Raw genomic sequence first — 13087 nt, 5'->3', positions numbered from 1 at the left:
GTTCGTCCAGAGCTTCGCCTCCGTGGAAGGTCTGCTTCAGAAGAAGTGAAGAGTCTCTGTGTGGTACAGTTTTATGCTGTATCCTCCTCTCGATGAGGTGTGTGCGTTTGAGGTGTGTGTGGTTCTGTGTGTTTTGGCTCCCAGGCCCTGAGAGAGCTTCGTAAAGGGGGAGAGTTCCTCGTGTCTCCGGTGTGATAAATTAAAACGGGGAGTGCCCCCCTGAAATGTCTCGTGTGTGATAATTTAATGTGGCTCTCAGGCCCCTGGTGTGGGCAGAGGTATCTCTTGGTTCCTCCTAACGGGGAAGAGCTCTCAAAATGTCTCCTGTGTGATAATTAATGTGGCTCTCCCGTTCTGGAGATGATACTGGTGCATTGTCTGAGTGTCCACCATCTGCCTGCCTGGGAGATGGGGCCTTCAGCTCCGGCCTTGACCTGACTATATATTATCATGTTTGTGTTATGTGTTAAAAGTTGACTATATTGTAACGTGACTGCCATGTGTTGTGCTCCTCAAGCTAGGGTGGGAGTTAGCTATATTTATATGTGCTCAGCAGGTTATTTTGCCCAACAAAATGATCTAAAGTAAATTCATTTTTGTAAAAAAAAATCGCTGCAAACCTAAGCTATTTCGGCCGGCTGCACCCCTATCCTACACTGGAACATTCCAAATGTTTCAGCGCGATTCTGTGAAGAATTGGGCGCGCACTCCGCGCAGCGTCTAACGGCAATTGTTGGATTTCAAATGCAGGTACATTTTTTTGCAACCGGAGAGCTTTTGGAATCGTTGAACTAATGGATCAACTGGACGAAGTTACAATTGCTACACTAAGAGGTAAGATATATTGTTATCTGTTTCTATTAACATAAACGTGTTTATATTTAGTTTGTCTAACCTGTATTCATTGCTATGTTGGCTTGTGTACTAAAACCCATGAAGTTAGCTAGCTAGCTAGCGTGGCTCAAGATAACCTTATGCAGGGCTCCAAACTGCGACCACACCGTTTTTGAGCCAGTACTGTACTCACACATGTACGACCTACACATTTTTAATGTATTGGGTGTGCCCATCGAGTAAGACAACGATATCAGCTAGCCCTCAGCATTAGACTACTAGTAGTACGTATAGGATTTATGTACACAAGGCTGAATAAAGTCAGTGATGAGCTCAGTGTCTTGGCACTAACTGTATTTTCTATAGCTGCCAAGATTGGAGAAGACATACTGCCTTCCCTTTCTCGAGAGGAAATCAAGGATCTGTTTCCTGGTCCTGAGAACTTTCACAGGCGGCGGGCTATATGGCTTGTTGTTAATAAAGATGAAAAGGTCAGTTCTATGTTATGCACATTAAGTTTAGATATGATAAAATGTAGTGGAGTGCATCCATAGGCCTATGTGATACCATCAATTTACAAATCTTTTCATTTTAAAAAGTATTTATTTTAGCCAAAGCTCATTCTTTGGTAAAAAAAAAATAAAAGGTTTGACCCGTCAGTGTAACAATAGTGTAAGTCCATATTTAACCTAAATTCAGCAGGATCTTTGTTTTTTCAGTTCTGTTGTATGGGCTTTACATTTTGGCTGGGCCATATTACAGAGCAAAAAACTAATTGCGTGGGAATACATTATGACATTATGAAAATTATCCTATGAAATATGTCATTGTGAATGTATTTTAGGTGGAGACTGCTGTGGAACTACCACAGCCATCAGCGACTGGAGGCAGTGGTCCTTCACAAGAAGAGCCCAACATTTCTAAGTTTGTGGTTATGTCCAGCCCAGAATTCATTGTTTATTCAGACAGTGAACTTGAACAAGTGCGACGCTCCTACTTCGAGCAGAAACGGATGGGGACTGAGAGCGTTGTGGTTTTATCCAAGGAGCTCTTCTGCCGGCTCATCAGAAACACTATGTGTAACATGATTTCCATTGCAAGAGCCACAGAAGATGCCAGATACCCCACCAAACCAGAGGTCAATGCCATGGCAAAGCGATTGGTGGAGTATTATCCAATGGTAAAAGACTGGGTAAGTATTTTTTTATCTCCCCTTTTGATTGTGGTTTTATTTGTATAGTGAAAACATTGTCATGTTTCATATTTGAATGTTTACTGTTTTTACCTGGCAGGAGCATGTTGCCAAAAAGATGATAAAGAGGTTATCAAATGTAAAAAGCCCAAAGAAGGCCAATCCTCCTGCAAAGAAACAACGGCGGGAATGTGGAGAAATATCAACTAGTGACTACGACGGGGATTCGAGTGCTTCTACGGTCATTCTTCATCGGTCGCCCAGTCAGAGCCAGTACCCCAGTGCAAGACCTGGATAGCAGTGATGAATGTATGTATTCAACTTAATACATTTTGTTTACATGAGTTTTTTTTGTACAGCTAGCCTCAAGTTGTCGTGATGCATTTTTGATTACTGAGATGTGTGGGAGAGATTGCTAGAAATGATAGGCCATGGGTAAATGGCCTTGCAAAAGTATGAGTCCAGGGATGTTAGTATTCTAACAATGCAATACTGTGATAACAAGTTACAGAGAATGACTGAGTCCCGTTACCTGCTATGTTCCTCCTACTTAATTTGGAAACCTAATGTTGTTTTACACCTCTAACCCCACCCTCTATTGTTTTTTTTTCCTTCAGGTGGTTCCGGTGACGTCTTGGACAGCCAGAAAACCCAGGCAAGGCACTACAAGACACTCCAAGAGATATGCCGGTCCAAGAAGCCAAACAAAGCTTCAGTAACCCATCTGCTGAACTTGGAGTTTGAGTCGAGAAGACTCTTTATATCCTCTGACACTCTCAAGGAGCAAGACCGACCCAGCAAGATTCTGGAGGCATATTCTTGTTTCAAAGACTTGGATCATGTAAGTGAATCCCCTCATACCCAGTCTTTACCTTTTTGTAGCTTTCTGTACAGATTTGGGGCCATTAGGGCCTTTAACATATCATATCATTGGGCAATATTCAAATGATGTGCAATAACCCACACTGTATATAAAACCATACTTATATTTTATATAGTGTCTCAACTGTGCACCTCACCTTGAAGAGACATCAGTCATCAACAGGACCAGCAATGGAAATTATTTAAACCTGTTTTTTTATGTCTTTCAGGTCTTAGATGAGTTGCAAAGGATACTACAGCCAAACAATGCCCACTACGTCTCAGAGATGCAGAATAGATGGAAAGACTTCTATTCAAAGGTCCAATTTTATGGGGTGATGAAGAAAGTGATTAAACCCCCTAAAACGTTGGATGGAGGTGAGATCACTGTATACCTTGATTTGTCCAAGTTTATATTTTGAGATCTCATGATGAGTGGTTACTCATACTGCCTTGTGTTGTGCTCTCTGTCGAAATAGTGGAACATGCCACTGCTGTGTTCAGAGCCCTGCCACTGCTCTTTCCATCCAGCACTTTGCCACCTAAGAAGCTAGGCGAAAGCAGCGAGGCTGTTTTCCATGTCCTTACGGTGAGACAAAGTATTTCAGTTGTTTCAGTTACTCATGCTTACCACGCACGCATGGCTGCTCAATTATGGGAGAGAGAAAAAAAATCAAGATTATTCAACACGGTTACCTTTCGATATAATGGATAGTGTCCAGGGTATAATGTTAGTGTCCTTTATCTCACAGAAAGACTCTTTGGATAGGAATAAAATCAGTTTTGAGTCAGTTCAGCTTTACAGATATCACACATACCAATACCAGACGGTTAGAAAATCTGGCTTTTAATCAGAAGGTTGCTGGTCGATTCCCGGACGTGCTGTATGACATTGTGTCTTTGGGCAAGGCACTTGCCCTGGGGGGAATGTCCCTGTACTTACTGTAAGTCGCTCTGGATAAGAGCGTCTGCTTAATGACTGAATGTAAATGTAAGTGATTCCTTCCGAGTGAACACAGTGAATCTTGACTGCAGTAGATCTAAAAGAAATGCATACACGTTTTGCTAATTCAGCTCTGTTTAGTTCCTGTGTTTATTTACAAACAACAGAGCTATGTGTTGAAATCGACCAGAATTCTCCTTTAACGTCCCTGTTCATTTTACATACACTTTAGCAGCAAAACACTGAGGGAACATAACTTTGTGTTTTCATGTTGGTTTTGAGCAGTATGCATTTTTTAGTATCCCAGTCCAGGACTAAGTTTGTGTTACTTGTGATTTCCTAAACTTCCACTCTGGTCATCTAGGCTTCAGAGGACCCTGATGCATACTTGAGCAAGCGACCCCTGTCTTGTCCAGTTTTACTCGTCTGTGAGGACAACTGCATGATCGCCATTGGAAACACACCAGTGACAACCTTTGACACGAAGAAGGTGGATGAAGGCCTGCTCTACCTCTTGGGGTATTACTATTGCCTGCATCTCACTTATCCAAAGTCCATTTCCACCATGCTCTCAGTATTGCAAACTGAGGTTCTCCAGGACTCCCTGCATGACCAAGATTCAACTGCTTCCTACAAAAAAGCAATTGCCGAGTGGAGGTCCTTCCTTGAGTGAGGAATGTTTTTCAGTTTGAGAGAGTCAGACCCATTCTAGCCACATGTTTGTTGATGTCATTGTTGCTAAAAAATAAAGAAAGAGATGCTAAAAACAAGATGCTTCTGGTGCCTTAATTTGAGACGAATTAGCTTGTTTTTATTGTGCTGTTTTAAGATATTGTGTCATGTTTTCAACTTTTTTGGCTAGTTATTAACCTTAATTCAAGGTATTCATTCCTAAAGTCAGCTAAATTAAGAGAATGAAATGCTTATTTTAGGATTATTTATGCTAGTTATTAATCTTATTTCAAGATATACATTCTAATTGTCAGCTCAATTAAGAGAATAAAATGCTTATTTTAAGGTTATTTATGCTAGTTATTAATCTTATTTCAAGATATAAATTCTAATTTCCAGCTCATTTAGAGACTAAATTCCTCATTTTAAGTTACTTTGTCTCAAATAAATATGATTTCATTGCTTGTAATAAGCTCAGTTTGCTTGAATTCTAGCCTTTTTGTCTAGATTTAAGGCACATTATGATCTTTCAGTGGCTAGACATTTTTGCTTGTTTTAAGAATTCTAACCTAGTAAATTTGTCTTACCCCATTGGCAGATTTTTTTTGCTCAATACAAGATAATTTGACTAGATTTAAGAATATTAGGCTTATTTCTAGAGGGGCCTTTTTTGCAGTGTATGGAACGAAAGTCTAGGAATTGTGTTGAACACGTGTGAGAGATAATAACTTTAGCTACTTCGGGCCACGGGCAGAGGCCCGTGACCCTTCGCGGGTGTGCGTGAAAATCTCTGACGCTCTCTACCTCGAGTCCACAGGTAGAGACCGTCAAGTGGGCGTGGCCTATGTAGTGGGCGTGGCCCGGGGGTGACGTAATGGCTTCAGCTTCTTCGCCTAACTAAAGGTGATGCCTTCTGTGGTGGAGCAGCCTTCAATAAGGTCTTGCTCCCCTTGTGGCTATGTATAGTATTTATAGCATTCACAAACATTACCTAATATTCATTAAACATTAGCAAGACAAATATTAGTAAAAGTTGTTTGTTGATGAAGGTTTGTCGATGAAAGGAAGACTGCTCACTTTGGGCTCGTTGTCCTTGAATTTTGGTTCGCGTTCAGCCACCCTCTTCTTGAAGTTTGCCAGAACTGAGATTTTTGTTTCATTGCCCTCATAACGGGACTCACTGACTGCCACAAAATCTCTTGAGGCGTAGAAGAGGAAAATTGTGGGAGATTAGATAAGATAAGATAATGGGAAGTCACGGTGTAACATTATAAAGTGAAGGACAGGTATAATTAATGTGTAACGGGTACAAATAGACCGCCCCTTTAAGACACATGACGGACACGGTAAAGGAAAGAGGCAGGAGAGAGAACGAGCGGGAAGGGGTGAGCGGAAGATAGTGAAGGATCCCGGCGGTATGCAAGGCGAAGGAAGGCGGTTGCATGCAGGTTTTTGGGGGTTTTGTTTTATTAGTGCTGAGTTAGGTCTGGTACGGTTTTGTGTCAACTCGGTCGCTGGGAGTGGTGCGGCTGAGGGACATTGCAACGGAAGGGACATTGCATCGCTGTGCATTCCGTGCATATACCCATGGACATATTATAGAATGGACACCGGATTCCAAAATGGCGCCCATTCATTCCAATGTAAACTGCTTAATGGCGCAGGGCAACATCAAGGAGAGATATGCTTCCGCATCATGGGAGCCTAGCCACGCCCTAGTTTATGACGTGCCGGATGCAGAAATATTCTTGTTTTTTAGCATTGTTTTCATTGTAACATCATAAGCGAGAGGTCTGAGCGATCGCAGTCGCTTTGTTTACCGACCATGGAAGTAGATTGCTCCATATAACATATAATACCAACAACATAGTAAATATATGTTGGCCTAGAAAACAATACAGTTCAATGCTATTGCTTAAGAAACAGATTCCATCCAACTATTTACGAAAAAAGCAATCAATAATTTATATACAAATAAATGGTTACATATCGATCAGCAACGAGGTTGGAGTAGCCTACCCACATAAATATTTGTAATAGGCCTACACCAACATTGTTAACTGTCATACATAGCCAACCCGGTATCACGCGATTGCGTGATCCTGCGCACAAACGTTAATCTATTGAAGCGTGTTCCAGAGCACGATAGTCCGACTTTTTGCGTGTTACACAGAACGAAATGTAAACCAATGCATTCTGAATGGGAGTGTTCTAAGACAATTAACGTGCTCCACAAAACGGGACGAGAGAGAGAGAAAGAGAGAGCGGGAGGGACAGAGGGAGAGAGAGAGCGAGAGAGAGGCTTCAGAAAGGGTGTGCGCAGATAGTACAGTGCACCCTAATTATGTTTATGCCAAAACCACAAATGCTATATGTATATATGTATATATTGCCTAATTATATATATTGCCTATATATATGTATAGGCTATATATATAATTAGGCTATAATTATATTATTTAGCGTGTAATGAGACAATCTATAGCCAAATTGTCGAAGATGCCCGAGAATCTCCGGGGATATCAGCATGGGAAATCTGCGAATCAGACCCATGAACCTATAAAGAAAGACATCATCTCAAGCGGGAGAGAATGTTTGCGGTGCTGGTTTGTGTCACGTAAGTACAGGGCTCTCATGTCCCATGCATTCGGCGTGAGACACACGCAATTCAACCCATGCACACGCTCGAACCTGTGCCGTGTTCCAATACCCGTACTGTCCGTACTTACTAGCCAAAATGTGAGTACGCAGTACGTTCCAATTCAGATCCGGCGAAAAGAAATATACTTCAAGGACCCGGATGCCGTACTCAAAACGGGCTAATCCTGAAGTGTGGATCGAAGGACACTCCCCGAACTCAACGGCAGCCATCTTAGCTACGTAGCGGAAGAGGCGGAGCCAGGCTGAGCCAAAGTCGGCGCATTTTCCACATAGCCTGCATTAATAGAGTCATTTTGTAGTTTTTATAGTTTTTATAGCTGCTAGGCTTAAAGAGTTCACCGTTCAAAGCGGGATGTTTATTGCGGGGGAGGAGCCACGGTGGCAGTCGTGATCGTAATTTCCGGTTAGTGCCCCACGGAGTACTCGATTTGGAACAGCACTCACATCTGAAAAAATAACGTAGTAGATAGTGCGGATAGTATACTTCCTTTAAGTATACTCATGGAAGTACGGGTATGGGCCGTTTCTCAATTCCTAGCACGCGTACTACGGACTCGATGACTTGCAAGTACGGACTTGGCAAGTCCGTACTTCAAGCACAGACTTGCGAGCATGCGAGTAAGTACCTGCAATTGGAACAGCAGCAGACTCGATGACGTCACCACCTCTGCTCGGCCGTTAACTGTGCTACGGCCTCATTTAGGCATATACTGAACAATATAAACAAATGATATAAAACAAAATCCCAGCCTCTTTCATTTTCAAATAGTATGTAAATATTCTGAATGAATAAAAATTGAAAAGATATGCGTGTCCTGTCATGTGTATAAGCTATACACACACGACTTTATATATATATATTTATATATTATCTTATATTAATATTATTATTATTATATTATATATTATATAAATATATAAGTTAAGAGTTACTTATGCTACAGTTGTGCGTCTTCTCCATATCGTCCGCCATCGTACTGCAGCGAGGGCGAAATGCATCCTGGGATTTATAGCGGTTGCAAGTACACACGAGCCACCTCCGATGCATGCTCGGTGAAACGGCGGGAGATCGAGCACGCATCAAGAACACTTCCGGGTTTTACGGCAGTACTCGCTTGATGCGTGCTTCGAATTGGAACAGTGCTCGGGCAACGACTGATGACGTTTCACGAGTCCACGAGCACACAAGCACGCACAAGTACGCGAATTGAGAAACGGCCATGGTCTCACGAAAATACTTGACACTGTCACGTTATTTAATCTATTGAAACGTGATCAGGGACACGTAGGCCTATTTTCTAAATTTTGTATTTCAATTGGAAGTAGGCTATTTGTCGTGTCACTAAGCATGACTTCCAAACTAAGGTTCTGTCCGGGAGCGTTCTCCCTAAGGTCCCTTATGGAGCTCTGTACAGATATAACTAACCCCATAACTAACAAGTGACTGCTTTTGGCCACCCGTTTCTACTTAAAATTGTCTGCGATAACTAACAATATGACAGCTTTTGGCCACCCGTTTCTACTTTCACCTTTGATACTGAGAAATTGTGACAATACACGGATATATTAAATGCAGGTGCGCTGCTCTGTAGGCAAACCGCGAAGGAAAAAAGGGTAGCTGCTTCATCTGTACTTTTTAGAATTGTATGTCTTGATGTTTATTTTATCTAGCCATCTATTCTCTTGTTTTTGGCTATGTGAATGAACGTCCGCGTCGATGCCTCCATCGCAAGTCCAGTGTCGCGAGCGGACGTTGCCATGACATCTAGAAATCATACCGTATTTAATGGGTTGTATTGAGTGTAACATAATTCACCTACAGTATTTTGTTATGTGTTGTTCTTTCAATTGTGTTAGGCATGTCGTTTACTGTCTTGGTGGTTCAGGGATCGCTGTCCCTTTAAGGATTACGAGCGTCTCATGACGTCAGAGCCCATGCGGGATTTGTTTACTTTCAGCACGTTTTGATTTCCTGTTTCTCTCTTACTAAATAAACGAGTCACACAACTGTGTGCTCAACATGCGAAATTGTATCTCTCACTTATTGCAATTTCCACAGGGTTATCATTAATATTGATGTGTAGGGGTTGATTATAACTCGTGAATAATATTGTTTAGACCACGGTCTGGGGGAATACTCGTATTCTGATTGGCTGCAGTGCGTGCATTAACTCCTGATATAGCCCTACAGACACCTGCTAAGTAGTTCCAGTCAGTGTTTAGATTCTCTGCCCGAGCCCGACGCGGGCCGGGTCGGGCCGATATTTCCCACCACTATACTCGGGCCGGGCCTTTGATCGAGCGTTTTTATTTTAATTTTACCATTGGTTTATTGGCCTAATCTGAGGAGAAATCTATGCCATAAACAGAAATATTATAGGCCTTTATTAAACAGGTCTTCTCAATGCCTTGGAACGCTCCGTTCACTTGCATGGGTAGTAGTCCGGTGACTTGTCTACCTCAGCGTCTTCCGTTGCTAAGCGACGTCACCGTCTTTGCGGACAAATTATTTCTCTGCTGATCAACACTACGAATGGCCAAAAGACTTGTATCCCCCCCCCCCTTGAATAAATACTATGGTAGAATTATTATTATTATTATTATTATTCTCATTCAACTTGAACATGTGTTTTTACAGTAGAGTGGTGGAGGGATGACGTATGTTGGCCAACCCGGAAGTGAGCGTCGCCCTGGATTCCCTCGACAAAAAGCCAACGGGTTTTGCCATTGGATTTTGGATTATTGCAGAAACATTTGCATCTTTGAAGCACCTCCTGAAAAACTGAAAATAAATAAATATATAAAAATAACCGTGCTCCAAAGAACGAAATGTAAACCAATGCATTCTGAATGGGAGTGTTTCTCAGATTTTTCCATGCTATACAAAACGAAATGTAAACCCATGCAAATAAAGACTTCATGGTCATAATAATTTAAATATCATTAATATCCTGAGTGTGTAGGGTGGTATTCTATTTTTTTCAACGGGGCTGCATCCAGTCACTTGACCGTTATGGTTGCTATGGTGGTTGCTATCGACCGCCCCCTCTAATCCTTACATGGCTCTAAAAACCACGCGGCAAAGGAGCTGCCGTCAATTGTGTTGTTTTTGTCGTAAACTAGGGTCCGATGGTTAGAAAATAGGCAGATATTCCAAGGTATCCTTAAAAGCCAGCTTGGATGTTTTTATTTTCTGCAGTTTAGACTTCTGCTATAACCTATTTTGGAAAGCAAAACACCAAGCTCATTGATTTAACGAGGCAGGGTTATTTGAAACAATTTATTAGATAAATATTTGTGAGATGTCATTACTTCTCCTGAGTTTGCTTATTTATGTAGAGTACACACCCCTACTGTCCACAAGCATCCCCCCCCCCCTCCCCATATGGATTTGGAGAATTGTTGCCACGTCGTGGTGGTGGAGGTATCATATATATGAAAGAAGGCATTCAATTATACTATAATGATCAATTAGGATGCCAAAGCCCTAATGGAAGTCATGCAATAGGTGACTGAGGGTCAACATTTGAGACCCCCTTTTATCAAAGGGGGTCTCAAAGGACGCATACGCTTCAACCTGTGGCTCCAGCCCTACAGGAAATGACTCAGCAAGTGCTCCATCTCGTTGCACCTGCACCCAGCGGCTCGTGTAGTGGATTAACTGAGATATATAACACTTAGACTAATTCAAGAGAGAGAGAGAGTAAAATGAGAACGAGGGGTCCGGAGCAAGAATTGACAAAAGACTTTATCGTGCAGAAAAACAACAACGACAACAGCCTGAGTAGGTCTATAGAGTACTGCTCGAACATCGATTTCAGCTTCTCTTTATGCACACATACATACAGGAATTCCTTTGTTCCAATGGAGGTTTCCGCCCACATCAATCTTCGTCTTAGCAACTTATCAACAAAGTGATTTCGGACACCAGTCTGACCCAAGGCTGAAGGCTGAGGTCAACATAGCTTAACCCCGCAGCTTCCTGCTCATTCCTGTGTCCCACCATCTGTTTTGAACCCAGGCTCTGTAGGTATCATGTGTCTTCTACCATTAAAAATATAAGGCCTAATAATAATCATGGTTTACCATAGAATATAATCCTTAATTTCTACCACACTCGCTTGCAAGATTTTGGCCTGAAGTTCTTCCCAGACCTACATCCTAGCCATCCAACATGCATATCTGAGAATCAGGCCTCTCTTTAATAATGACAAAAAGTTATGAGAGAAATATACATGAACTTTTTGTTATCTCATAAGCGGCGTGGTGCCGGCTCCTTTTTACCTTTTGACCCCAGACTTCTGGGGGAATAGCTGAATCAATTCATTAGTCAATCAGAAGCATGTAAATATCTTCCCGGTGGCGTAAGAGGGCGAACAAGGTGTCCTTCAACATCTACGCTTCCAGGCGATTGCAACGGTGCCACACATGAGCATATTCTAACATGTTTAATGGTAGTTATTAGCTGGCCAAAAGCTGTCATATTGTTAGTTATCACAGACAATTTTAAGCAGAAACGGGTGGCCAAAAGCTGTCATTTGTTAGTTATGGGGTTAGTTATATCTGTACGGAGCTCCATAAGGGACATAAGGGAGTTCCCGGACAGAACCTTAGTTTGGAAGTCATGCTTAGTGACACGACAAATAGCCTACTTCCAATTGAAATACAAAATTTAGAAAATAGGCCTACGTGTCCCTGATCACGTTTCAATAGATTAAATAACGTGACAGTGTCACATATTTTCGTGAGACCAGGTTCGAGCGTGTGCATGGGTTGAATTGCGTGTGTCTCACGCCGAATGCATGAGACATGAGAGCCCTGTACTTACGTGACACAAACCAGCACCGCAAACGTTCTCTCCCGCTTGAGATGACGTCTTTCTTTATAGGTTCATGGGTATGATTCGCCGATTTCCCATGCTGATATCCCCGGAGATTCTCGGGCATCTTCGACAATTTGGCTATAGATTGTCTCATTACACGCTAAATAATATAATTATAGCCTAATTATATATATATCCTATACATATATATGGGCAATATATATAATTAGGCAATATATATATATACATATAGCATTTGTGGTTTTGGCATAAACATAACAAGGGTGCACTGTACTATCTGCGCACACCCTTTCTGAAGCCTCTCTCTCGCTCTCTCTCTCTCTCTGTCCCTCCCTCTCTCTCTTTCTCTCTCTCTCGTACCGTTTTGTGGAGCACGTTAATTGTCTTAGAACACTCCCATTCAGAATGCATTGGTTTACATTTCGTTCTGTGTAGCACGCAAAAAGTCGGACTATCGTGCTCTGGAACACGCTTCAATAGATTAACGTTTGTGCGCAGGAGCACGCAATCGCGTGATACCAGGTTGGTCTGGGTGTCGCACGCTCCTCGGGACCAACCTAGGTCGAGACCCACTTGTTTCTGTGGTTCGTCGGTTTCACGGAGGCGCTCGGCCCGGCTCGGCTCAGTCTTAACCCGGTCCGACCCAGGTCACTCTGTTAAGTCCCTTACAACAGTTGCTTTATACGAATTCAGCCCTGACCCCCGTTATTTTAGCTTATAAGCGGGATCAAGGTCTCTCTGGTCACCACGAAACATTGATGTATCTTTTGCCTTGTGATTAACAAAACCACTTTTACGTTTTTGCCTTGTCACCCTCTATACACGTCAGTCACAATCAACCATTGCTTGTAATATGCGCCACTTACCGTGAGGGGATCAGCTGGGAGAGCGCATCGTTCTGCTTTGCCTGTGTCGAGGAGTCGACAGGGAAAAGGACTCGAACGATTGAGTTAACCTACTACAAATGTAGTCAGGTAGATTTATTTTTAGGTCCAATAAACACAATAACTTTTACAACTGAGTATAGGTTTGAAAAGAACAGACAATAAAAGAAGAGGATAGATGTAAAATGGACAAGATT

General features: G+C 42.2%; 1 protein-coding gene across 5 annotated transcripts; it reads left to right on the top strand.

Moving 5' to 3' along the window:
- Positions 1–609: 609 nt before the first annotated feature.
- Positions 610–4830, top strand: LOC130370251 (uncharacterized). 5 transcript variants are annotated; one of them, XM_056575957.1, is made up of 6 exons: positions 610–834; positions 1201–1325; positions 1679–2026; positions 2127–2867; positions 3118–3476; positions 4195–4830. In XM_056575957.1, the coding sequence occupies exons 1-4, from the start codon at positions 795–797 to the stop codon at positions 2322–2324; spliced, it is 711 nt and encodes a 236-aa protein (XP_056431932.1). In that variant the 5' UTR covers positions 610–794; the 3' UTR covers positions 2325–2867; positions 3118–3476; positions 4195–4830. The 5 variants fall into 5 exon arrangements, with proteins under 5 accessions (XP_056431932.1, XP_056431933.1, XP_056431929.1 ...); XM_056575958.1 differs by having other exon boundaries at positions 1201–2867; positions 3118–3265; positions 3367–3476; XM_056575954.1 differs by having other exon boundaries at positions 610–1325; positions 3118–4830.
- The last annotated feature ends 8257 nt before the right edge of the window (positions 4831–13087 follow it).

Source organism: Gadus chalcogrammus, chromosome 17 (assembly GCF_026213295.1).
Source record: "Gadus chalcogrammus isolate NIFS_2021 chromosome 17, NIFS_Gcha_1.0, whole genome shotgun sequence".
NCBI lineage: Eukaryota > Metazoa > Chordata > Actinopteri > Gadiformes > Gadidae > Gadus > Gadus chalcogrammus.
This window is presented reverse-complemented; position numbering and strand designations above follow the sequence as displayed.